The sequence below is a fragment of the Oncorhynchus mykiss genome, chromosome 2, assembly GCF_013265735.2.
Source record: "Oncorhynchus mykiss isolate Arlee chromosome 2, USDA_OmykA_1.1, whole genome shotgun sequence".
NCBI lineage: Eukaryota > Metazoa > Chordata > Actinopteri > Salmoniformes > Salmonidae > Oncorhynchus > Oncorhynchus mykiss.
In genome coordinates this window covers 4680076-4707500 of record NC_048566.1, presented here as the reverse complement: position 1 = coordinate 4707500, position 27425 = coordinate 4680076, and the positions used below count along the sequence as shown (strand labels likewise).

Genomic DNA, 27425 nt, shown 5'->3' with positions numbered 1-27425 from the left:
TCTCCGTCTGTTTGCGCGTCCTCCAGGCAGTTGGAGCTGCACTCTCCGGACGCCAAGCACACGGTGGTGTTACGGTGTAGAGACGCAGCCTCGGCCCAGGCCTGGTTCGAGGTCATGCAGTCGGCGACCTCTGACCTCATCAACAAGGTCATCACAGAGGTCAAAGAGCACACGGGAAGAACAGGAATCGCAGGGAGCAGAGAGATCAGACACCTGGGCTGGCTGGCTGAGAAGGTAGGATCTACTCTGTACTTTATTGAATGTTGGTGCAGGAAAACACATGAAAGAAACTTGCTCACCTTTAATCAGATCTGTGTATATATAATATGTGATGTTTGTGAATCAGATCTATAATATGCCTTCACAGACCACCTTCTGATAATAACTCATATGTGATGTTTGTGAATCAGATCTATAATATTCCTTCACAGACCACCTTCTGATAATAACTCATATGTGATGTTTGTGAATCAGATCTATAATATGCCTTCACGGACCACCTTCTGATAATAACTCATATGTGATGTTTGTGAATCAGATCTATAATATGCCTTCACAGACCACCTTCTGATAATAACTCATATGTGATGTTTGTGAATCAGATCTATAATATGCCTTCACGGCCCACCTTCTGATAATAACTCATATGTGATGTTTGTGAATCAGATCTATAATATGCCTTCACAGACCACCTTCTGATAATAACTCATATGTGATGTTTGTGAATCAGATCTATAATATGCCTTCACGGCCCACCTTCTGATAATAACTCATATGTGATGTTTGTGAATCAGATCTATAATATGCCTTCACAGACCACCTTCTGATAATAACTCATATGTGATGTTTGTGAATCAGATCTATAATATGCCTTCACAGACCACCTTCTGATAATAACTCATATGTGATGTTTGTGAATCAGATCTATAATATGCCTTCACGGCCCACCTTCTGATAATAACTCATATGTGATGTTTGTGAATCAGATCTATAATATGCCTTCACGGCCCACCTTCTGATAATAACTCATATGTGATGTTTGTGAATCAGATCTATAATATGCCTTCACGGCCCACCTTCTGATAATAACTCATATGTGATGTTTGTGAGGCAGTTATACGATAGTGAGCCAAGCATTCTTGGAACCTCATACAGTATAGCTGATGCAGTAGTTTCCAACAGAAGAGTGTTCCTTCTATACAGTACAGCAGCTATTGATCCCAGGTGACTTTTCCCTGCGTGACTCCAGGTTTTCCCCCCTCCTCGTCCTCCTCTAAATCCTCTTTCATCACTCTCTTATTAGTCAGGGCCTGCCTGGCAGAGAGCGAGCGAGACGGCTAATACTGAGTAGACTATAGCCCTGAACTTTGGGCAGTCAGTCAACCAGTCAGCCAGTCAGTCAGTCAGTCTGCCAAGCCAGAGGATGCTTTCCAGGCTTCTTAATGAGTTCCTCTTGTATTACTGCCTGCCTGCCCCATTGTGAGTCCCAAATGGCACCCTAGTGCACTATATAGGGAATATGGTGCCATTTGGGATGCCGTTTCTGGAGTCTGTGAATAATTATAAGGGCCTAAAGCCTTTCAGCGTGTGTGGAGTGGAGTGGTCTGCCTAGGTTTCGCCTGCCGTCCCATGTTCCTGTGCACAACGTCAATCTGACACACTCAGGAGTCTGGGTCTCTACTTAGCTGTGTGATGGTCAGCACACTACAGACTGGAGTCAGTCTCTACTTAGCTGTGTGATGGTCAACACACTACAGACTGGAGTCAGTCTCTACTTAGCTGTGTGATGGTCAACACACTACAGACTGGAGTCGGTCTCTACTTAGCTGTGTGATGGTCAACACACTACAGACTGGAGTCAGTCTCTACTTAGCTGTGTGATGGTCAACACACTACAGACTGGAGTCAGTCTTTACTTAGCTGTGTGATGGTCAACACACTACAGGCTGGAGTCAGTCTCTACTTAGCTGTGTGATGGTCAACACACTAGAGGCTGGAGTCAGTCTCTACTTAGCTGTGTGATGGTCAACACACTACAGACTGGAGTCAGTCTCTACTTAGCTGTGTGATGGTCAACACACTACAGACTGGAGTCGGTCTCTACTTAGCTGTGTGATGGTCAACACACTACAGGCTGGAGTCTGAGTCTCTACTTAGCTGTGTGATGGTCAACACACTACAGACTGGAGTCAGTCTCTACTTAGCTGTGTGATGGTCAACACACTACAGGCTGGAGTCTGAGTCTCTACTTAGCTGTGTGATGGTCAACACACTACAGACTGGAGTCTGAGTCTCTACTTAGCTGTGTGATGGTCAACACACTACAGACTGGAGTCTGAGTCTCTACTTAGCTGTGTGATGGAGAGGAGAGGAGAGGAGAGGAGAGGAGAGGTGGGGATCCTTGTTTTACAGCCTTGTTGAGGTTTCTCTGTGCAACTGTCCTGAGCCTGGCTTTAACCACAGACTTTATATTCACTCTCATACTATAGCCAATTATACTGCGGCAGCATTTAAATTGAATGATTGTTACACACTAACTATGTGGTTGTGTAGGCTTTAGTTCGAGCTACGTTTGTGAGCCTGTATATGGTGTTTTAATATGGTTACTTGGCAACATGTGTTGGTAATGTTATAGGATTGACCTATGGCCACCAGAATCACATGTTCTCACAACTAGCTGAGGACCTCATAGTGAGACAAGAGGCTCATGGTTATGAGGATTGTGCTGTAACTTTCATCATAAGGATTGTGCTGTAACTTTCATAATGAGGATTGTGCTGTAACTAAGCTTTTATAATGAGGATTGTGCTGTAACTAGGCGTTCATAATGAGGATTGTGCTGTAACTAGGCGTTCATAATGAGGATTGTGCTGTAACTAGGCGTTCATAATGAGGATTGTGCTGTAACTAAGCTTTTATAATGAGGATTGTGCTGTAACTAGGCGTTCATAATGAGGATTGTGCTGTAACTAGGCGTTCATAATGAGGATTGTGCTGTAACTAGGCGTTCATAATGAGGATTGTGCTGTAACTAAGCTTTTATAATGAGGATTGTGCTGTAACTAGGCGTTCATAATGAGGATTGTGCTGTAACTAGGCGTTCGTAATGAGGATTGTGCTGTAACTAAGCTTTTATAATGAGGATTGTGCTGTAACTAGGCGTTCATAATGAGGATTGTGCTGTAACTAGGCGTTCATAATGAGGATTGTGCTGTAACTAGGCGTTCATAATGAGGATTGTGCTGTAACTAAGCTTTTATAATGAGGATTGTGCTGTAACTAGGCGTTCATAATGAGGATTGTGCTGTAACTAGGTGTTCATAATGAGGATTGTGCTGTACCTTTCATTATGAGTATTGTGCTGTAATTGTCATAATGAGGATTGTGTTGTAACTTTCATAATGAGGATTGTGCTGTAACTTTCATAATGAGGATTGTGCTGTAACTTTCATAATGAGGATTGTGCTGTAACTTTCATAATGAGGATTGTGCTGCAACTTTCATAATGAGGATTGTTATGCTGTATAATGTCATGCAAGCCGGTGTTGTATTGGGTGTCTGGGAGTTGAGAGTTTATCTACAGGCCAAGATGAATAAACTGTATTAAGTGCCTTCCTGTGAAAAATAACCAAGATTTTGTTACTAAGACTTAGTTACACAGAGAAAAATGCTGAAGGCGTTCAAGGTTGTGTCTTTGCTGTTAGTTTTATGTGCTTATCACTCTTGCTAAATTGTATTTTCTAGTCCATAACATTCCCTCCATTGCACCAGTAACCCCCATGCAAATGACAGCAGTGGCCTGTCACTCTGTGTGGTGTGTTTTCTTCCAGACAGAGAGTATTCTAACATGGTGTGGTGTGTTTTCTCCTAGATAGAGAGTACTCTAACACAGTGTGGTGTGTTTTCACCCAGACAGAGAGTATTCTAACACGGTGTGGTGTGTTTTCTCCCAGACAGAGAGTATTCTAACATGGTGTGGTGTGTTTTCACCCAGACAGAGAGTATTCTAACACAGTGTGGTGTGTTTTCTCCTAGACAGAGAGTATTCTAACATGGTGTGGTGTGTTTTCTCCCAGACAGAGAGTATTCTAACATGGTGTGGTGTGTTTTCTCCCAGACAGAGAGTATTCTAACACAGTGTGGTGTGTTTTCACCCACAGTGTGGTGTGTTTTCACCCAGACAGAGAGTATTCTAACACAGTGTGGTGTGTTTTCTCCCAGACAGAGAGTATTCTAACATGGTGTGGTGTGTTTTCTCCCAGACAGAGAGTATTCTAACACGGTGTGGTGTGTTTTCTCCTAGATAGAGAGTATTCTAACACAGTGTGGTGTGTTTTCTCCCAGACAGAGAGTATTCTAACACGGTGTGGTGTGTTTTCTCCCAGACAGAGAGTATTCTAACATGGTGTGGTGTGTTTTCTCCCAGACAGAGAGTATTCTAACATGGTGTGGTGTGTTTTCTCCCAGACAGAGAGTATTCTAACATGGTGTGGTGTGTTTTCACCCAGACAGAGAGTATTCTAACATGGTGTGGTGTGTTTTCTCCCAGACAGAGAGTATTCTAACACAGTGTGGTGTGTTTTCTCCCAGACAGAGAGTATTCTAACACAGTGTGGTGTGTTTTCTCCCAGACAGAGAGTATTCTAACATGGTCTGTGTGGTGTGTTTTCTCCTAGACAGAGAGTATTCTAACATGGTCTGTGTGGTGTGTTTTCTCCCAGACAGAGAGTATTCTAACATGGTGTGGTGTGTTTTCTCCCAGACAGAGAGTATTCTAACATGGTGTGGTGTGTTTTCTCCCAGACAGAGAGTATTCTAACATGGTGTGGTGTGTTTTCTCCCAGACAGAGAGTATTCTAACATGGTGTGGTGTGTTTTCTCCCAGACAGAGAGTATTCTAACATGGTGTGGTGTGTTTTCTCCCAGACAGAGAGTATTCTAACATGGTGTGGTGTGTTTTCTCCCAGACAGAGAGTATTCTAACACAGTGTGGTGTGTTTTCTCCTAGATAGAGAGTACTCTAACACAGTGTGGTGTGTTTTCACCCAGACAGAGAGTATTCTAACACGGTGTGGTGTGTTTTCTCCCAGACAGAGAGTATTCTAACATGGTGTGGTGTGTTTTCACCCAGACAGAGAGTATTCTAACACAGTGTGGTGTGTTTTCTCCTAGACAGAGAGTATTCTAACATGGTGTGGTGTGTTTTCTCCCAGACAGAGAGTATTCTAACATGGTGTGGTGTGTTTTCTCCCAGACAGAGAGTATTCTAACACAGTGTGGTGTGTTTTCACCCACAGTGTGGTGTGTTTTCACCCAGACAGAGAGTATTCTAACACAGTGTGGTGTGTTTTCTCCCAGACAGAGAGTATTCTAACATGGTGTGGTGTGTTTTCTCCCAGACAGAGAGTATTCTAACATGGTGTGGTGTGTTTTCACCCAGACAGAGAGTATTCTAACACGGTGTGGTGTGTTTTCTCCTAGATAGAGAGTATTCTAACACAGTGTGGTGTGTTTTCTCCCAGACAGAGAGTATTCTAACACGGTGTGGTGTGTTTTCTCCCAGACAGAGAGTATTCTAACATGGTGTGGTGTGTTTTCTCCCAGACAGAGAGTATTCTAACATGGTGTGGTGTGTTTTCTCCCAGACAGAGAGTATTCTAACATGGTGTGGTGTGTTTTCACCCAGACAGAGAGTATTCTAACATGGTGTGGTGTGTTTTCTCCCAGACAGAGAGTATTCTAACACAGTGTGGTGTGTTTTCTCCCAGACAGAGAGTATTCTAACACAGTGTGGTGTGTTTTCTCCCAGACAGAGAGTATTCTAACATGGTCTGTGTGGTGTGTTTTCTCCTAGACAGAGAGTATTCTAACATGGTCTGTGTGGTGTGTTTTCTCCCAGACAGAGAGTATTCTAACATGGTGTGGTGTGTTTTCTCCCAGACAGAGAGTATTCTAACATGGTGTGGTGTGTTTTCTCCCAGACAGAGAGTATTCTAACATGGTGTGGTGTGTTTTCTCCCAGACAGAGAGTATTCTAACATGGTGTGGTGTGTTTTCTCCCAGACAGAGAGTATTCTAACATGGTGTGGTGTGTTTTCTCCCAGACAGAGAGTATTCTAACATGGTGTGGTGTGTTTTCTCCCAGACAGAGAGTATTCTAACACAGTGTGGTGTGTTTTCTCCCAGACAGAGAATATTCTAACACGGTCTGTGTGGTGTGTTTTCTCCCAGACAGAGAGTATTCTAACATGGTGTGGTGTGTTTTCTCCCAGACAGAGAGTATTCTAACATGGTGTGGTGTGTTTTCTCCTAGACAGAGAGTATTCTAACACAGTGTGGTGTGTTTTCTCCCAGACAGAGAGTATTCTAACACAGTGTGGTGTGTTTTCTCCCAGACAGAGAGTATTCTAACACAGTGTGGTGTGTTTTCTTCCAGACAGAGAGTATTCGAACATGGTGTGGTGTGTTTTCTCCCAGACAGAGAGTATTCTAACATGGTGTGGTGTGTTTTCTCCCAGACAGAGAGTATTCTAACATGGTGTGGTGTGTTTTCTCCCAGACAGAGAGTATTCTAACATGGTGTGGTGTGTTTTCTCCTAGACAGAGAGTATTCTAACATGGTGTGGTGTGTTTTCTCCCAGACAGAGAGTATTCTAACATGGTGTGGTGTGTTTTCTCCCAGACAGAGAGTATTCTAACACAGTGTGGTGTGTTTTCTCCCAGACAGAGAGTATTCTAACATGGTGTGGTGTGTTTTCTCCCAGACAGAGAGTATTCTAACATGGTGTGGTGTGTTTTCACCCAGACAGAGAGTATTCTAACATGGTCTGTGTGGTGTGTTTTCTCCCAGACAGAGAGTATTCTAACATGGTCTGTGTGGTGTGTTTTCTCCCAGACAGAGAGTATTCTAACATGGTGTGGTGTGTTTTCACCCAGACAGAGAGTATTCTAACATGGTCTGTGTGGTGTGTTTTCTCCCAGACAGAGAGTATTCTAACATGGTGTGGTGTGTTTTCACCCAGACAGAGAGTATTCTAACATGGTCTGTGTGGTGTGTTTTCTCCCAGACAGAGAGTATTCTAACATGGTGTGGTGTGTTTTCACCCAGACAGAGAGTATTCTAACATGGTCTGTGTGGTGTGTTTTCTCCCAGGCAGAGAGTATTCTAACATGGTGTGGTGTGTTTTCTCCCAGACAGAGAGTATTCTAACATGGTGTGGTGTGTTTTCACCCAGACAGAGAGTATTCTAACATGGTGTGGTGTGTTTTCTCCCAGACAGAGAGTATTCTAACACAGTGTGGTGTGTTTTCTCCCAGACAGAGAGTATTCTAACATGGTGTGGTGTGTTTTCTCCCAGACAGAGAGTATTCTAACATGGTGTGGTGTGTTTTCACCCAGACAGAGAGTATTCTAACATGGTCTGTGTGGTGTGTTTTCTCCCAGACAGAGAGTATTCTAACATGGTCTGTGTGGTGTGTTTTCTCCCAGACAGAGAGTATTCTAACATGGTGTGGTGTGTTTTCTCCCAGACAGAGAGTATTCTAACATGGTGTGGTGTGTTTTCTCCTAGACAGAGAGTATTCTAACATGGTCTGTGTGGTGTGTTTTCTCCCAGACAGAGAGTATTCTAACATGGTCTGTGTGGTGTGTTTTCTCCCAGACAGAGAGTATTCTAACATGGTGTGGTGTGTTTTCTCCTAGACAGAGAGTATTCTAATATGGTCTGTGTGGTGTGTTTTCTCCCAGACAGAGAGTATTCTAACATGGTGTGGTGTGTTTTCTCCTAGACAGAGAGTATTCTAACATGGTGTGGTGTGTTTTCTCCCAGACAGAGAGTATTCTAACATGGTGTGGTGTGTTTTCTCCCAGACAGAGAGTATTCTAACATGGTGTGGTGTGTTTTCTCCCAGACAGAGAGTATTCTAACATGGTGTGGTGTGTTTTCTCCCAGACAGAGAGTATTCTAACATGGTGTGGTGTGTTTTCTCCCAGACAGAGAGTATTCTAACACAGTGTGGTGTGTTTTCTCCCAGACAGAGAATATTCTAACACGGTCTGTGTGGTGTGTTTTCTCCCAGACAGAGAGTATTCTAACATGGTGTGGTGTGTTTTCTCCCAGACAGAGAGTATTCTAACATGGTGTGGTGTGTTTTCTCCTAGACAGAGAGTATTCTAACACAGTGTGGTGTGTTTTCTCCCAGACAGAGAGTATTCTAACACAGTGTGGTGTGTTTTCTCCCAGACAGAGAGTATTCTAACACAGTGTGGTGTGTTTTCTTCCAGACAGAGAGTATTCGAACATGGTGTGGTGTGTTTTCTCCCAGACAGAGAGTATTCTAACATGGTGTGGTGTGTTTTCTCCCAGACAGAGAGTATTCTAACATGGTGTGGTGTGTTTTCTCCCAGACAGAGAGTATTCTAACATGGTGTGGTGTGTTTTCTCCTAGACAGAGAGTATTCTAACATGGTGTGGTGTGTTTTCTCCCAGACAGAGAGTATTCTAACATGGTGTGGTGTGTTTTCTCCCAGACAGAGAGTATTCTAACACAGTGTGGTGTGTTTTCTCCCAGACAGAGAGTATTCTAACATGGTGTGGTGTGTTTTCTCCCAGACAGAGAGTATTCTAACATGGTGTGGTGTGTTTTCACCCAGACAGAGAGTATTCTAACATGGTCTGTGTGGTGTGTTTTCTCCCAGACAGAGAGTATTCTAACATGGTCTGTGTGGTGTGTTTTCTCCCAGACAGAGAGTATTCTAACATGGTGTGGTGTGTTTTCACCCAGACAGAGAGTATTCTAACATGGTCTGTGTGGTGTGTTTTCTCCCAGACAGAGAGTATTCTAACATGGTGTGGTGTGTTTTCACCCAGACAGAGAGTATTCTAACATGGTCTGTGTGGTGTGTTTTCTCCCAGACAGAGAGTATTCTAACATGGTGTGGTGTGTTTTCACCCAGACAGAGAGTATTCTAACATGGTCTGTGTGGTGTGTTTTCTCCCAGGCAGAGAGTATTCTAACATGGTGTGGTGTGTTTTCTCCCAGACAGAGAGTATTCTAACATGGTGTGGTGTGTTTTCACCCAGACAGAGAGTATTCTAACATGGTGTGGTGTGTTTTCTCCCAGACAGAGAGTATTCTAACACAGTGTGGTGTGTTTTCTCCCAGACAGAGAGTATTCTAACATGGTGTGGTGTGTTTTCTCCCAGACAGAGAGTATTCTAACATGGTGTGGTGTGTTTTCACCCAGACAGAGAGTATTCTAACATGGTCTGTGTGGTGTGTTTTCTCCCAGACAGAGAGTATTCTAACATGGTCTGTGTGGTGTGTTTTCTCCCAGACAGAGAGTATTCTAACATGGTGTGGTGTGTTTTCTCCCAGACAGAGAGTATTCTAACATGGTGTGGTGTGTTTTCTCCTAGACAGAGAGTATTCTAACATGGTCTGTGTGGTGTGTTTTCTCCCAGACAGAGAGTATTCTAACATGGTGTGGTGTGTTTTCACCCAGACAGAGAGTATTCTAACATGGTCTGTGTGGTGTGTTTTCTCCCAGACAGAGAGTATTCTAACATGGTGTGGTGTGTTTTCTCCCAGACAGAGAGTATTCTAACATGGTGTGGTGTGTTTTCTCCCAGACAGAGAGTATTCTAACATGGTGTGGTGTGTTTTCTCCCAGACAGAGAGTATTCTAACACAGTGTGGTGTGTTTTCTCCCAGACAGAGAATATTCTAACACGGTCTGTGTGGTGTGTTTTCTCCCAGACAGAGAGTATTCTAACATGGTGTGGTGTGTTTTCTCCCAGACAGAGAGTATTCTAACATGGTGTGGTGTGTTTTCTCCTAGACAGAGAGTATTCTAACACAGTGTGGTGTGTTTTCTCCCAGACAGAGAGTATTCTAACACAGTGTGGTGTGTTTTCTCCCAGACAGAGAGTATTCTAACACAGTGTGGTGTGTTTTCTTCCAGACAGAGAGTATTCGAACATGGTGTGGTGTGTTTTCTCCCAGACAGAGAGTATTCTAACATGGTGTGGTGTGTTTTCTCCCAGACAGAGAGTATTCTAACATGGTGTGGTGTGTTTTCTCCCAGACAGAGAGTATTCTAACATGGTGTGGTGTGTTTTCTCCTAGACAGAGAGTATTCTAACATGGTGTGGTGTGTTTTCTCCCAGACAGAGAGTATTCTAACATGGTGTGGTGTGTTTTCTCCCAGACAGAGAGTATTCTAACACAGTGTGGTGTGTTTTCTCCCAGACAGAGAGTATTCTAACATGGTGTGGTGTGTTTTCTCCCAGACAGAGAGTATTCTAACATGGTGTGGTGTGTTTTCACCCAGACAGAGAGTATTCTAACATGGTCTGTGTGGTGTGTTTTCTCCCAGACAGAGAGTATTCTAACATGGTCTGTGTGGTGTGTTTTCTCCCAGACAGAGAGTATTCTAACATGGTGTGGTGTGTTTTCACCCAGACAGAGAGTATTCTAACATGGTCTGTGTGGTGTGTTTTCTCCCAGACAGAGAGTATTCTAACATGGTGTGGTGTGTTTTCACCCAGACAGAGAGTATTCTAACATGGTCTGTGTGGTGTGTTTTCTCCCAGACAGAGAGTATTCTAACATGGTGTGGTGTGTTTTCACCCAGACAGAGAGTATTCTAACATGGTCTGTGTGGTGTGTTTTCTCCCAGGCAGAGAGTATTCTAACATGGTGTGGTGTGTTTTCTCCCAGACAGAGAGTATTCTAACATGGTGTGGTGTGTTTTCACCCAGACAGAGAGTATTCTAACATGGTGTGGTGTGTTTTCTCCCAGACAGAGAGTATTCTAACACAGTGTGGTGTGTTTTCTCCCAGACAGAGAGTATTCTAACATGGTGTGGTGTGTTTTCTCCCAGACAGAGAGTATTCTAACATGGTGTGGTGTGTTTTCACCCAGACAGAGAGTATTCTAACATGGTCTGTGTGGTGTGTTTTCTCCCAGACAGAGAGTATTCTAACATGGTCTGTGTGGTGTGTTTTCTCCCAGACAGAGAGTATTCTAACATGGTGTGGTGTGTTTTCTCCCAGACAGAGAGTATTCTAACATGGTGTGGTGTGTTTTCTCCTAGACAGAGAGTATTCTAACATGGTCTGTGTGGTGTGTTTTCTCCCAGACAGAGAGTATTCTAACATGGTGTGGTGTGTTTTCACCCAGACAGAGAGTATTCTAACATGGTCTGTGTGGTGTGTTTTCTCCCAGACAGAGAGTATTCTAACATGGTGTGGTGTGTTTTCTCCCAGACAGAGAGTATTCTAACATGGTGTGGTGTGTTTTCACCCAGACAGAGAGTATTCTAACATGGTGTGGTGTGTTTTCTCCCAGACAGAGAGTATTCTAACATGGTCTGTGTGGTGTGTTTTCTCCCAGACAGAGAGTATTCTAACATGGTGTGGTGTGTTTTCTCCTAGACAGAGAGTATTCTAATATGGTCTGTGTGGTGTGTTTTCTCCCAGACAGAGAGTATTCTAACATGGTGTGGTGTGTTTTCTCCTAGACAGAGAGTATTCTAACATGGTCTGTGTGGTGTGTTTTCTCCTAGACAGAGAGTATTCTAACATGGTGTGGTGTGTTTTCTCCCAGACAGAGAGTATTCTAACATGGTGTGGTGTGTTTTCTCCTAGACAGAGAGTATTCTAACATGGTCTGTGTGGTGTGTTTTCTCCCAGACAGAGAGTATTCTAACATGGTGTGGTGTGTTTTCTCCCAGACAGAGAGTATTCTAACATGGTGTGGTGTGTTTTCTCCCAGACAGAGAGTATTCTAACACAGTGTGGTGTGTTTTCTCCCAGACAGAGAATATTCTAACATGGTCTGTGTGGTGTGTTTTCTCCCAGACAGAGAGTATTCTAACATGGTGTGGTGTGTTTTCTCCCAGACAGAGAGTATTCTAACATGGTCTGTGTGGTGTGTTTTCTCCCAGACAGAGAGTATTCTAACATGGTGTGTGTGGTGTGTTTTCTCCCAGACAGAGAGTATTCTAACATGGTGTGGTGTGTTTTCTCCCAGACAGAGAGTATTCTAACATGGTGTGGTGTGTTTTCTCCTAGACAGAGAGTATTCTAACATGGTCTGTGTGGTGTGTTTTCTCCCAGACAGAGAGTATTCTAACATGGTGTGGTGTGTTTTCACCCAGACAGAGAGTATTCTAACATGGTCTGTGTGGTGTGTTTTCTCCCAGACAGAGAGTATTCTAACATGGTGTGGTGTGTTTTCTCCCAGACAGAGAGTATTCTAACATGGTGTGGTGTGTTTTCACCCAGACAGAGAGTATTCTAACATGGTGTGGTGTGTTTTCTCCCAGACAGAGAGTATTCTAACATGGTCTGTGTGGTGTGTTTTCTCCCAGACAGAGAGTATTCTAACATGGTGTGGTGTGTTTTCTCCTAGACAGAGAGTATTCTAATATGGTCTGTGTGGTGTGTTTTCTCCCAGACAGAGAGTATTCTAACATGGTGTGGTGTGTTTTCTCCTAGACAGAGAGTATTCTAACATGGTCTGTGTGGTGTGTTTTCTCCTAGACAGAGAGTATTCTAACATGGTGTGGTGTGTTTTCTCCCAGACAGAGAGTATTCTAACATGGTGTGGTGTGTTTTCTCCTAGACAGAGAGTATTCTAACATGGTCTGTGTGGTGTGTTTTCTCCCAGACAGAGAGTATTCTAACATGGTGTGGTGTGTTTTCTCCCAGACAGAGAGTATTCTAACATGGTGTGGTGTGTTTTCTCCCAGACAGAGAGTATTCTAACACAGTGTGGTGTGTTTTCTCCCAGACAGAGAATATTCTAACATGGTCTGTGTGGTGTGTTTTCTCCCAGACAGAGAGTATTCTAACATGGTGTGGTGTGTTTTCTCCCAGACAGAGAGTATTCTAACATGGTGTGGTGTGTTTTCTCGTAGACAGAGAGTATTCTAACACAGTGTGGTGTGTTTTCTCCCAGACAGAGAGTATTCTAACACAGTGTGGTGTGTTTTCTCCCAGACAGAGAGTATTCTAACACAGTGTGGTGTGTTTTCTCCCAGACAGAGAGTATTCTAACATGGTGTGGTGTGTTTTCTCCCAGACAGAGAGTATTCTAACATGGTGTGGTGTGTTTTCTCCCAGACAGAGAGTATTCTAACATGGTGTGGTGTGTTTTCTCCCAGACAGAGAGTATTCTAACATGGTGTGGTGTGTTTTCTCCCAGACAGAGAGTATTCTAACATGGTCTGTGTGGTGTGTTTTCTCCCAGACAGAGAGTATTCTAACATGGTGTGGTGTGTTTTCTCCCAGACAGAGAGTATTCTAACATGGTGTGATGTGTTTTCTCCTAGACAGAGAGTATTCTAACATGGTCTGTGTGGTGTGTTTTCTCCCAGACAGAGAGTATTCTAACATGGTGTGGTGTGTTTTCTCCTAGACAGAGAGTATTCTAACATGGTGTGGTGTGTTTTCTCCCAGACAGAGAGTATTCTAACATGGTGTGGTGTGTTTTCTCCCAGACAGAGAGTATTCTAACATGGTGTGGTGTGTTTTCTCCCAGACAGAGAGTATTCTAACATGGTGTGGTGTGTTTTCTCCCAGACAGAGAGTATTCTAACATGGTGTGGTGTGTTTTCTCCCAGACAGAGAGTATTCTAACATGGTGTGGTGTGTTTTCTCCCAGACAGAGAGTATTCTAACATGGTGTGGTGTTTTCTCCCAGACAGAGAGTATTCTAACACAGTGTGGTGTGTTTTCTCCCAGACAGAGAATATTCTAACATGGTCTGTGTGGTGTGTTTTCTCCCAGACAGAGAGTATTCTAACATGGTGTGGTGTGTTTTCTCCCAGACAGAGAGTATTCTAACATGGTGTGGTGTGTTTTCTCCTAGACAGAGAGTATTCTAACACAGTGTGGTGTGTTTTCTCCCAGACAGAGAGTATTCTAACACAGTGTGGTGTGTTTTCTCCCAGACAGAGAGTATTCTAACACAGTGTGGTGTGTTTTCTCCCAGACAGAGAGTATTCTAACATGGTGTGGTGTGTTTTCTCCCAGACAGAGAGTATTCTAACATGGTGTGGTGTATTTTCTCCCAGACAGAGAGTATTCTAACATGGTGTGGTGTGTTTTCTCCCAGACAGAGAGTATTCTAACATGGTGTGGTGTGTTTTCTCCTAGACAGAGAGTATTCTAACATGGTGTGGTGTGTTTTCTCCCAGACATTGAGTATTCTAACATGGTGTGGTGTGTTTTCTCCCAGACAGAGAGTATTCTAACACAGTGTGGTGTGTTTTCTCCCAGACAGAGAGTATTCTAACATGGTGTGGTGTGTTTTCTCCCAGACAGAGAGTATTCTAACATGGTGTGGTGTGTTTTCACCCAGACAGAGAGTATTCTAACATGGTCTGTGTGGTGTGTTTTCTCCCAGACAGAGAGTATTCTAACATGGTCTGTGTGGTGTGTTTTCTCCCAGACAGAGAGTATTCTAACATGGTGTGGTGTGTTTTCACCCAGACAGAGAGTATTCTAACATGGTCTGTGTGGTGTGTTTTCTCCCAGACAGAGAGTATTCTAACATGGTGTGGTGTGTTTTCACCCAGACAGAGAGTATTCTAACATGGTCTGTGTGGTGTGTTTTCTCCCAGGCAGAGAGTATTCTAACATGGTGTGGTGTGTTTTCTCCCAGACAGAGAGTATTCTAACATGGTGTGGTGTGTTTTCACCCAGACAGAGAGTATTCTAACATGGTGTGGTGTGTTTTCTCCCAGACAGAGAGTATTCTAACACAGTGTGGTGTGTTTTCTCCCAGACAGAGAGTATTCTAACATGGTGTGGTGTGTTTTCTCCCAGACAGAGAGTATTCTAACATGGTGTGGTGTGTTTTCACCCAGACAGAGAGTATTCTAACATGGTCTGTGTGGTGTGTTTTCTCCCAGACAGAGAGTATTCTAACATGGTCTGTGTGGTGTGTTTTCTCCCAGACAGAGAGTATTCTAACATGGTGTGGTGTGTTTTCTCCCAGACAGAGAGTATTCTAACATGGTGTGGTGTGTTTTCTCCTAGACAGAGAGTATTCTAACATGGTCTGTGTGGTGTGTTTTCTCCCAGACAGAGAGTATTCTAACATGGTGTGGTGTGTTTTCACCCAGACAGAGAGTATTCTAACATGGTCTGTGTGGTGTGTTTTCTCCCAGACAGAGAGTATTCTAACATGGTGTGGTGTGTTTTCTCCCAGACAGAGAGTATTCTAACATGGTGTGGTGTGTTTTCACCCAGACAGAGAGTATTCTAACATGGTGTGGTGTGTTTTCTCCCAGACAGAGGGTATTCTAACATGGTCTGTGTGGTGTGTTTTCTCCCAGACAGAGAGTATTCTAACATGGTGTGGTGTGTTTTCTCCTAGACAGAGAGTATTCTAATATGGTCTGTGTGGTGTGTTTTCTCCCAGACAGAGAGTATTCTAACATGGTGTGGTGTGTTTTCTCCTAGACAGAGAGTATTCTAACATGGTCTGTGTGGTGTGTTTTCTCCTAGACAGAGAGTATTCTAACATGGTGTGGTGTGTTTTCTCCCAGACAGAGAGTATTCTAACATGGTGTGGTGTGTTTTCTCCCAGACAGAGAGTATTCTAACATGGTGTGGTGTGTTTTCTCCCAGACAGAGAGTATTCTAACACAGTGTGGTGTGTTTTCTCCCAGACAGAGAATATTCTAACATGGTCTGTGTGGTGTGTTTTCTCCCAGACAGAGAGTATTCTAACATGGTGTGGTGTGTTTTCACCCAGACAGAGAGTATTCTAACATGGTCTGTGTGGTGTGTTTTCTCCCAGACAGAGAGTATTCTAACATGGTCTGTGTGGTGTGTTTTCTCCCAGACAGAGAGTATTCTAACATGGTGTGGTGTGTTTTCACCCAGACAGAGAGTATTCTAACATGGTCTGTGTGGTGTGTTTTCTCCCAGACAGAGAGTATTCTAACATGGTGTGGTGTGTTTTCACCCAGACAGAGAGTATTCTAACATGGTATGTGTGGTGTGTTTTCTCCCAGACAGAGAGTATTCTAACATGGTCTGTGTGGTGTGTTTTCTCCCAGACAGAGAGTATTCTAACATGGTGTGGTGTGTTTTCACCCAGACAGAGAGTATTCTAACATGGTCTGTGTGGTGTGTTTTCTCCCAGACAGAGAGTATTCTAACATGGTGTGGTGTGTTTTCACCCAGACAGAGAGTATTCTAACATGGTCTGTGTGGTGTGTTTTCTCCCAGGCAGAGAGTATTCTAACATGGTGTGGTGTGTTTTCTCCCAGACAGAGAGTATTCTAACATGGTGTGGTGTGTTTTCACCCAGACAGAGAGTATTCTAACATGGTGTGGTGTGTTTTCTCCCAGAAAGAGAGTATTCTAACACAGTGTGGTGTGTTTTCTCCCAGACAGAGAGTATTCTAACATGGTGTGGTGTGTTTTCTCCCAGACAGAGAGTATTCTAACATGGTGTGGTGTGTTTTCACCCAGACAGAGAGTATTCTAACATGGTCTGTGTGGTGTGTTTTCTCCCAGACAGAGAGTATTCTAACATGGTCTGTGTGGTGTGTTTTCTCCCAGACAGAGAGTATTCTAACATGGTGTGGTGTGTTTTCTCCCAGACAGAGAGTATTCTAACATGGTGTGGTGTGTTTTCTCCTAGACAGAGAGTATTCTAACATGGTCTGTGTGGTGTGTTTTCTCCCAGACAGAGAGTATTCTAACATGGTGTGGTGTGTTTTCACCCAGACAGAGAGTATTCTAACATGGTCTGTGTGGTGTGTTTTCTCCCAGACAGAGAGTATTCTAACATGGTGTGGTGTGTTTTCTCCCAGACAGAGAGTATTCTAACATGGTGTGGTGTGTTTTCACCCAGACAGAGAGTATTCTAACATGGTGTGGTGTGTTTTCTCCCAGACAGAGGGTATTCTAACATGGTCTGTGTGGTGTGTTTTCTCCCAGACAGAGAGTATTCTAACATGGTGTGGTGTGTTTTCTCCTAGACAGAGAGTATTCTAATATGGTCTGTGTGGTGTGTTTTCTCCCAGACAGAGAGTATTCTAACATGGTGTGGTGTGTTTTCTCCTAGACAGAGAGTATTCTAACATGGTCTGTGTGGTGTGTTTTCTCCTAGACAGAGAGTATTCTAACATGGTGTGGTGTGTTTTCTCCCAGACAGAGAGTATTCTAACATGGTGTGGTGTGTTTTCTCCCAGACAGAGAGTATTCTAACATGGTGTGGTGTGTTTTCTCCCAGACAGAGAGTATTCTAACACAGTGTGGTGTGTTTTCTCCCAGACAGAGAATATTCTAACATGGTCTGTGTGGTGTGTTTTCTCCCAGACAGAGAGTATTCTAACATGGTGTGGTGTGTTTTCTCCCAGACAGAGAGTATTCTAACATGGTGTGGTGTGTTTTCTCCTAGACAGAGAGTATTCTAACACAGTGTGGTGTGTTTTCTCCCAGACAGAGAGTATTCTAACACAGTGTGGTGTGTTTTCTCCCAGACAGAGAGTATTCTAACACAGTGTGGTGTGTTTTCTCCCAGACAGAGAATATTCTAACATGGTGTGGTGTGTTTTCTCCCAGACAGAGAGTATTCTAACATGGTGTGGTGTGTTTTCTCCCAGACAGAGAGTATTCTAACATGGTGTGGTGTGTTTTCTCCCAGACAGAGAGTATTCTAACATGGTGTGGTGTGTTTTCACCCAGACAGATAGTATTCTAACATGGTCTGTGTGGTGTGTTTTCTCCCAGACAGAGAGTATTCTAACATGGTCTGTGTGGTGTGTTTTCTCCCAGACAGAGAGTATTCTAACATGGTGTGGTGTGTTTTCACCCAGACAGAGAGTATTCTAACATGGTCTGTGTGGTGTGTTTTCTCCCAGACAGAGAGTATTCTAACATGGTGTGGTGTGTTTTCACCCAGACAGAGAGTATTCTAACATGGTCTGTGTGGTGTGTTTTCTCCCAGACAGAGAGTATTCTAACATGGTGTGGTGTGTTTTCTCCCAGACAGAGAGTATTCTAACATGGTGTGGTGTGTTTTTACCCAGACAGAGAGTATTCTAACATGGTGTGGTGTGTTTTCTCCCAGACAGAGAGTATTCTAACACAGTGTGGTGTGTTTTCTCCCAGACAGAGAGTATTCTAACATGGTGTGGTGTGTTTTCTCCCAGACAGAGAGTATTCTAACATGGTGTGGTGTGTTTTCACCCAGACAGAGAGTATTCTAACATGGTCTGTGTGGTGTGTTTTCTCCCAGACAGAGAGTATTCTAACATGGTCTGTGTGGTGTGTTTTCTCCCAGACAGAGAGTATTCTAACATGGTGTGGTGTGTTTTCTCCCAGACAGAGAGTATTCTAACATGGTGTGGTGTGTTTTCTCCTAGACAGAGAGTATTCTAACATGGTCTGTGTGGTGTGTTTTCTCCCAGACAGAGAGTATTCTAACATGGTGTGGTGTGTTTTCACCCAGACAGAGAGTATTCTAACATGGTCTGTGTGGTGTGTTTTCTCCCAGACAGAGAGTATTCTAACATGGTGTGGTGTGTTTTCTCCCAGACAGAGAGTATTCTAACATGGTGTGGTGTGTTTTCACCCAGACAGAGAGTATTCTAACATGGTGTGGTGTGTTTTCTCCCAGACAGAGAGTATTCTAACATGGTCTGTGTGGTGTGTTTTCTCCCAGACAGAGAGTATTCTAACATGGTGTGGTGTGTTTTCTCCTAGACAGAGAGTATTCTAATATGGTCTGTGTGGTGTGTTTTCTCCCAGACAGAGAGTATTCTAACATGGTGTGGTGTGTTTTCTCCTAGACAGAGAGTATTCTAACATGGTCTGTGTGGTGTGTTTTCTCCTAGACAGAGAGTATTCTAACATGGTGTGGTGTGTTTTCTCCCAGACAGAGAGTATTCTAACATGGTGTGGTGTGTTTTCTCCTAGACAGAGAGTATTCTAACATGGTCTGTGTGGTGTGTTTTCTCCCAGACAGAGAGTATTCTAACATGGTGTGGTGTGTTTTCTCCCAGACAGAGAGTATTCTAACATGGTGTGGTGTGTTTTCTCCCAGACAGAGAGTATTCTAACATGGTGTGGTGTGTTTTCTCCCAGACAGAGAGTATTCTAACACAGTGTGGTGTGTTTTCTCCCAGACAGAGAATATTCTAACATGGTCTGTGTGGTGTGTTTTCTCCCAGACAGAGAGTATACTAACATGGTGTGGTGTGTTTTCTCCCAGACAGAGAGTATTCTAACATGGTGTGGTGTGTTTTCTCATAGACAGAGAGTATTCTAACACAGTGTGGTGTGTTTTCTCCCAGACAGAGAGTATTCTAACACAGTGTGGTGTGTTTTCTCCCAGACAGAGAGTATTCTAACACAGTGTGGTGTGTTTTCTCCCAGACAGAGAGTATTCTAACATGGTGTGGTGTGTTTTCTCCCAGACAGAGAGTATTCTAACATGGTGTGGTGTGTTTTCTCCCAGACAGAGAGTATTCTAACATGGTGTGGTGTGTTTTCTCCCAGACAGAGAGTATTCTAACATGGTGTGGTGTGTTTTCTCCCAGACAGAGTATTCTAACATGGTCTGTGTGGTGTGTTTTCTCCCAGACAGAGTATTCTAACATGGTGTGGTGTGTTTTCTTCCAGACAGAGAGTATTCTAACATGGTGTGATGTGTTTTCTCCTAGACAGAGAGTATTCTAACATGGTCTGTGTGGTGTGTTTTCTCCCAGACAGAGAGTATTCTAACATGGTGTGGTGTGTTTTCTCCTAGACAGAGAGTATTCTAACATGGTGTGGTGTGTTTTCTCCCAGACAGAGAGTATTCTAACATGGTGTGGTGTGTTTTCTCCCAGACAGAGAGTATTCTAACACAGTGTGGTGTGTTTTCTCCCAGACAGAGAGTATTCTAACATGGTGTGGTGTGTTTTCTCCCAGACAGAGAGTATTCTAACATGGTGTGGTGTGTTTTCTCCCAGACAGAGAGTATTCTAACATGGTGTGGTGTGTTTTCTCGTAGACAGAGAGTATTCTAACACAGTGTGGTGTGTTTTCTCCCAGACAGAGAGTATTCTAACACAGTGTGGTGTGTTTTCTCCCAGACAGAGAGTATTCTAACACAGTGTGGTGTGTTTTCTCCCAGACAGAGAGTATTCTAACATGGTGTGGTGTGTTTTCTCCCAGACAGAGAGTATTCTAACATGGTGTGGTGTGTTTTCTCCCAGACAGAGAGTATTCTAACATGGTGTGGTGTGTTTTCTCCCAGACAGAGAGTATTCTAACATGGTGTGGTGTGTTTTCTCCCAGACAGAGTATTCTAACATGGTCTGTGTGGTGTGTTTTCTCCCAGACAGAGTATTCTAACATGGTGTGGTGTGTTTTCTCCCAGACAGAGAGTATTCTAACATGGTGTGATGTGTTTTCTCCTAGACAGAGAGTATTCTAACATGGTCTGTGTGGTGTGTTTTCTCCCAGACAGAGAGTATTCTAACATGGTGTGGTGTGTTTTCTCCTAGACAGAGAGTATTTTAACATGGTGTGGTGTGTTTTCTCCCAGACAGAGAGTATTCTAACATGGTGTGGTGTGTTTTCTCCCAGACAGAGAGTATTCTAACACAGTGTGGTGTGTTTTCTCCCAGACAGAGAGTATTCTAACATGGTGTGGTGTGTTTTCTCCCAGACAGAGAGTATTCTAACATGGTGTGGTGTGTTTTCTCCCAGACAGAGAGTATTCTAACATGGTGTGGTGTGTTTTCTCCCAGACAGAGAGTATTCTAACATGGTGTGGTGTGTTTTCTCCCAGACAGAGAGTATTCTAACACAGTGTGGTGTGTTTTCTCCCAGACAGAGAATATTCTAACATGGTCTGTGTGGTGTGTTTTCTCCCAGACAGAGAGTATTCTAACATGGTGTGGTGTGTTTTCTCCCAGACAGAGAGTATTCTAACATGGTGTGGTGTGTTTTCTCCTAGACAGAGTATTCTAACACAGTGTGGTGTGTTTTCTCCCAGACAGAGAGTATTCTAACACAGTGTGGTGTGTTTTCTCCCAGACAGAGAGTATTCTAACACAGTGTGGTGTGTTTTCTCCCAGACAGAGAGTATTCTAACATGGTGTGGTGTATTTTCACCCAGTCAGAGAGTATTCTAACATGGTGTGGTGTGTTTTCTCCCAGACAGAGAGTATTCTAACATGGTGTGGTGTGTTTTCTCCTAGACAGAGAGTATTCTAACATGGTGTGGTGTGTTTTCTCCCAGACAGAGAGTATTCTAACATGGTGTGGTGTGTTTTCTCCTAGACAGAGAGTATTCTAACATGGTGTGGTGTGTTTTCTCCCAGACAGAGAGTATTCTAACATGGTGTGGTGTGTTTTCTCCCAGACAGAGAGTATTCTAACACAGTGTGGTGTGTTTTCTCCCAGACAGAGAGTATTCTAACATGGTGTGGTGTGTTTTCTCCCAGACAGAGAGTATTCTAACATGGTGTGGTGTGTTTTCACCCAGACAGAGAGTATTCTAACATGGTCTGTGTGGTGTGTTTTCTCCCAGACAGAGAGTATTCTAACATGGTCTGTGTGGTGTGTTTTCTCCCAGACAGAGAGTATTCTAACATGGTGTGGTGTGTTTTCACCCAGACAGAGAGTATTCTAACATGGTCTGTGTGGTGTGTTTTCTCCCAGACAGAGAGTATTCTAACATGGTGTGGTGTGTTTTCACCCAGACAGAGAGTATTCTAACATGGTCTGTGTGGTGTGTTTTCTCCCAGACAGAGAGTATTCTAACATGGTGTGGTGTGTTTTCTCCCAGACAGAGAGTATTCTAACATGGTGTGGTGTGTTTTCACCCAGACAGAGAGTATTCTAACATGGTGTGGTGTGTTTTCTCCCAGACAGAGAGTATTCTAACACAGTGTGGTGTGTTTTCTCCCAGACAGAGAGTATTCTAACATGGTGTGGTGTGTTTTCTCCCAGACAGAGAGTATTCTAACATGGTGTGGTGTGTTTTCACCCAGACAGAGAGTATTCTAACATGGTCTGTGTGGTGTGTTTTCTCCCAGACAGAGAGTATTCTAACATGGTCTGTGTGGTGTGTTTTCTCCCAGACAGAGAGTATTCTAACATGGTGTGGTGTGTTTTCTCCCAGACAGAGAGTATTCTAACATGGTGTGGTGTGTTTTCTCCTAGACAGAGAGTATTCTAACATGGTCTGTGTGGTGTGTTTTCTCCCAGACAGAGAGTATTCTAACATGGTGTGGTGTGTTTTCACCCAGACAGAGAGTATTCTAACATGGTCTGTGTGGTGTGTTTTCTCCCAGACAGAGAGTATTCTAACATGGTGTGGTGTGTTTTCTCCCAGACAGAGAGTATTCTAACATGGTGTGGTGTGTTTTCACCCAGACAGAGAGTATTCTAACATGGTGTGGTGTGTTTTCTCCCAGACAGAGAGTATTCTAACATGGTCTGTGTGGTGTGTTTTCTCCCAGACAGAGAGTATTCTAACATGGTGTGGTGTGTTTTCTCCTAGACAGAGAGTATTCTAATATGGTCTGTGTGGTGTGTTTTCTCCCAGACAGAGAGTATTCTAACATGGTGTGGTGTGTTTTCTCCTAGACAGAGAGTATGCTAACATGGTCTGTGTGGTGTGTTTTCTCCTAGACAGAGAGTATTCTAACATGGTGTGGTGTGTTTTCTCCCAGACAGAGAGTATTCTAACATGGTGTGGTGTGTTTTCTCCCAGACAGAGAGTATTCTAACATGGTGTGGTGTGTTTTCTCCCAGACAGAGAGTATTCTAACACAGTGTGGTGTGTTTTCTCCCAGACAGAGAATATTCTAACATGGTCTGTGTGGTGTGTTTTCTCCCAGACAGAGAGTATTCTAACATGGTGTGGTGTGTTTTCTCCCTGACAGAGAGTATTCTAACATGGTGTGGTGTGTTTTCTCCTAGACAGAGAGTATTCTAACACAGTGTGGTGTGTTTTCTCCCAGACAGAGAGTATTCTAACACAGTGTGGTGTGTTTTCTCCCAGACAGAGAGTATTCTAACACAGTGTGGTGTGTTTTCACCCAGACAGAGAATATTCTAACATGGTGTGGTGTGTTTTCTCCCAGACAGAGAGTATTCTAACATGGTGTGGTGTGTTTTCTCCCAGACAGAGAGTATTCTAACATGGTGTGGTGTGTTTTCTCCCAGACAGAGAGTATTCTAACATGGTGTGGTGTGTTTTCTCCCAGACAGAGAGTATTCTAACATGGTGTGGTGTGTTTTCACCCAGACAGAGAGTATTCTAACATGGTCTGTGTGGTGTGTTTTCTCCCAGACAGAGAGTATTCTAACATGGTCTGTGTGGTGTGTTTTCTCCCAGACAGAGAGTATTCTAACATGGTGTGGTGTGTTTTCTCCCAGACAGAGAGTATTCTAACATGGTGTGATGTGTTTTCTCCTAGACAGAGAGTATTCTAACATGGTCTGTGTGGTGTGTTTTCTCCCAGACAGAGAGTATTCTAACATGGTGTGGTGTGTTTTCTCCCAGACAGAGAGTATTCTAACATGGTGTGGTGTGTTTTCTCCTAGACAGAGAGTATTCTAACATGGTGTGGTGTGTTTTCTCCCAGACAGAGAGTATTCTAACATGGTGTGATGTGTTTTCTCCTAGACAGAGAGTATTCTAACATGGTCTGTGTGGTGTGTTTTCTCCCAGACAGAGAGTATTCTAACATGGTGTGGTGTGTTTTCTCCCAGACAGAGAGTATTCTAACATGGTGTGGTGTGTTTTCTCCCAGACAGAGAGTATTCTAACACAGTGTGGTGTGTTTTCTCCCAGACAGAGAGTATTCTAACATGGTGTGGTGTGTTTTCTCCCAGACAGAGAGTATTCTAACATGGTCTGTGTGGTGTGTTTTCTCCCAGACAGAGAGTATTCTAACATGGTCTGTGTGGTGTGTTTTCTCCCAGACAGAGAGTATTCTAACATGGTGTGGTGTGTTTTCTCCCAGACAGAGAGTATTCTAACATGGTGTGGTGTGTTTTCTCCTAGACAGAGAGTATTCTAACATGGTCTGTGTGGTGTGTTTTCTCCCAGACAGAGAGTATTCTAACATGGTGTGGTGTGTTTTCTCCTAGACAGAGAGTATTCTAACATGGTCTGTGTGGTGTGTTTTCTCCTAGACAGAGAGTATTCTAACATGGTGTGGTGTGTTTTCTCCCAGACAGAGAGTATTCTAACATGGTGTGGTGTGTTTTCTCCCAGACAGAGAGTATTCTAACATGGTGTGGTGTGTTTTCTCCCAGACAGAGAGTATTCTAACACAGTGTGGTGTGTTTTCTCCCAGACAGAGAATATTCTAACATGGTCTGTGTGGTGTGTTTTCTCCCAGACAGAGAGTATTCTAACATGGTGTGGTGTGTTTTCTCCCTGACAGAGAGTATTCTAACATGGTGTGGTGTGTTTTCTCCTAGACAGAGAGTATTCTAACACAGTGTGGTGTGTTTTCTCCCAGACAGAGAGTATTCTAACACAGTGTGGTGTGTTTTCTCCCAGACAGAGAGTATTCTAACACAGTGTGGTGTGTTTTCACCCAGACAGAGAATATTCTAACATGGTGTGGTGTGTTTTCTCCCAGACAGAGAGTATTCTAACATGGTGTGGTGTGTTTTCTCCCAGACAGAGAGTATTCTAACATGGTGTGGTGTGTTTTCTCCCAGACAGAGAGTATTCTAACATGGTGTGGTGTGTTTTCTCCCAGACAGAGAGTATTCTAACATGGTGTGGTGTGTTTTCACCCAGACAGAGAGTATTCTAACATGGTCTGTGTGGTGTGTTTTCTCCCAGACAGAGAGTATTCTAACATGGTCTGTGTGGTGTGTTTTCTCCCAGACAGAGAGTATTCTAACATGGTGTGGTGTGTTTTCTCCCAGACAGAGAGTATTCTAACATGGTGTGATGTGTTTTCTCCTAGACAGAGAGTATTCTAACATGGTCTGTGTGGTGTGTTTTCTCCCAGACAGAGAGTATTCTAACATGGTGTGGTGTGTTTTCTCCCAGACAGAGAGTATTCTAACATGGTGTGGTGTGTTTTCTCCTAGACAGAGAGTATTCTAACATGGTGTGGTGTGTTTTCTCCCAGACAGAGAGTATTCTAACATGGTGTGATGTGTTTTCTCCTAGACAGAGAGTATTCTAACATGGTCTGTGTGGTGTGTTTTCTCCCAGACAGAGAGTATTCTAACATGGTGTGGTGTGTTTTCTCCCAGACAGAGAGTATTCTAACATGGTGTGGTGTGTTTTCTCCCAGACAGAGAGTATTCTAACACAGTGTGGTGTGTTTTCTCCCAGACAGAGAGTATTCTAACATGGTGTGGTGTGTTTTCTCCCAGACAGAGAGTATTCTAACATGGTGTGGTGTGTTTTCACCCAGACAGAGAGTATTCTAACATGGTCTGTGTGGTGTGTTTTCTCCCAGACAGAGAGTATTCTAACATGGTCTGTGTGGTGTGTTTTCTCCCAGACAGAGAGTATTCTAACATGGTGTGGTGTGTTTTCACCCAGACAGAGAGTATTCTAACATGGTCTGTGTGGTGTGTTTTCTCCCAGACAGAGAGTATTCTAACATGGTGTGGTGTGTTTTCACCCAGACAGAGAGTATTCTAACATGGTCTGTGTGGTGTGTTTTCTCCCAGACAGAGAGTATTCTAACATGGTGTGGTGTGTTTTCACCCAGACAGAGAGTATTCTAACATGGTGTGGTGTGTTTTCTCCCAGACAGAGAGTATTCTAACATGGTGTGGTGTGTTTTCTCCCAGACAGAGAGTATTCTAACATGGTCTGTGTGGTGTGTTTTCTCCCAGACAGAGAGTATTCTAACATGGTCTGTGTGGTGTGTTTTCTCCCAGACAGAGAGTATTCTAACATGGTGTGGTGTGTTTTCTCCCAGACAGAGAGTATTCTAACATGGTGTGGTGTGTTTTCTCCTAGACAGAGAGTATTCTAACATGGTCTGTGTGGTGTGTTTTCTCCCAGACAGAGAGTATTCTAACATGGTGTGGTGTGTTTTCACCCAGACAGAGAGTATTCTAACATGGTCTGTGTGGTGTGTTTTCTCCCAGACAGAGAGTATTCTAACATGGTGTGGTGTGTTTTCACCCAGACAGAGAGTATTCTAACATGGTGTGGTGTGTTTTCACCCAGACAGAGAGTATTCTAACATGGTGTGGTGTGTTTTCTCCCAGACAGAGAGTATTCTAACATGGTCTGTGTGGTGTGTTTTCTCCCAGACAGAGAGTATTCTAACATGGTGTGGTGTGTTTTCTCCTAGACAGAGAGTATTCTAATATGGTCTGTGTGGTGTGTTTTCTCCCAGACAGAGAGTATTCTAACATGGTGTGGTGTGTTTTCTCCTAGACAGAGAGTATTCTAACATGGTCTGTGTGGTGTGTTTTCTCCTAGACAGAGAGTATTCTAACATGGTGTGGTGTGTTTTCTCCCAGACAGAGAGTATTCTAACATGGTGTGGTGTGTTTTCTCCCAGACAGAGAGTATTCTAACATGGTGTGGTGTGTTTTCTCCCAGACAGAGAGTATTCTAACACAGTGTGGTGTGTTTTCTCCCAGACAGATAATATTCTAACATGGTCTGTGTGGTGTGTTTTCTCCCAGACAGAGAGTATTCTAACATGGTGTGGTGTGTTTTCTCCCAGACAGAGAGTATTCTAACATGGTGTGGTGTGTTTTCTCCTAGACAGAGAGTATTCTAACACAGTGTGGTGTGTTTTCTCCCAGACAGAGAGTATTCTAACACAGTGTGGTGTGTTTTCTCCCAGACAGAGAGTATTCTAACACAGTGTGGTGTGTTTTCTCCCAGACAGAGAATATTCTAACATGGTGTGGTGTGTTTTCTCCCAGACAGAGAGTATTCTAACATGGTGTGGTGTGTTTTCTCCCAGACAGAGAGTATTCTAACATGGTGTGGTGTGTTTTCTCCCAGACAGAGAGTATTCTAACATGGTGTGGTGTGTTTTCACCCAGACAGAGAGTATTCTAACATGGTCTGTGTGGTGTGTTTTCTCCCAGACAGAGAGTATTCTAACATGGTCTGTGTGGTGTGTTTTCTCCCAGACAGAGAGTATTCTAACATGGTGTGGTGTGTTTTCTCCCAGACAGAGAGTATTCTAACATGGTGTGATGTGTTTTCTCCTAGACAGAGAGTATTCTAACATGGTCTGTGTGGTGTGTTTTCTCCCAGACAGAGAGTATTCTAACATGGTGTGGTGTGTTTTCTCCCAGACAGAGAGTATTCTAACATGGTGTGGTGTGTTTTCTCCTAGACAGAGAGTATTCTAACATGGTGTGGTGTGTTTTCTCCCAGACAGAGAGTATTCTAACATGGTGTGGTGTGTTTTCTCCCAGACAGAGAGTATTCT

At 43.5% G+C, this 27425-nt stretch overlaps 1 protein-coding gene across 5 annotated transcripts in view; it reads left to right on the top strand.

The window, feature by feature from the left end:
• sntb1 (syntrophin, basic 1) overlaps positions 1-27425 on the top strand; it is a 77766-nt gene that overhangs the window by 32598 nt on the left and 17743 nt on the right. For all 5 annotated transcript variants that reach the window (XM_036935603.1, XM_036935598.1, XM_036935620.1 and 2 more), the window contains one exon: positions 27-234. In XM_036935603.1, the coding sequence (XP_036791498.1) occupies positions 27-234 (208 nt within the window). The remainder of the gene's footprint in view (positions 1-26; positions 235-27425) is intronic.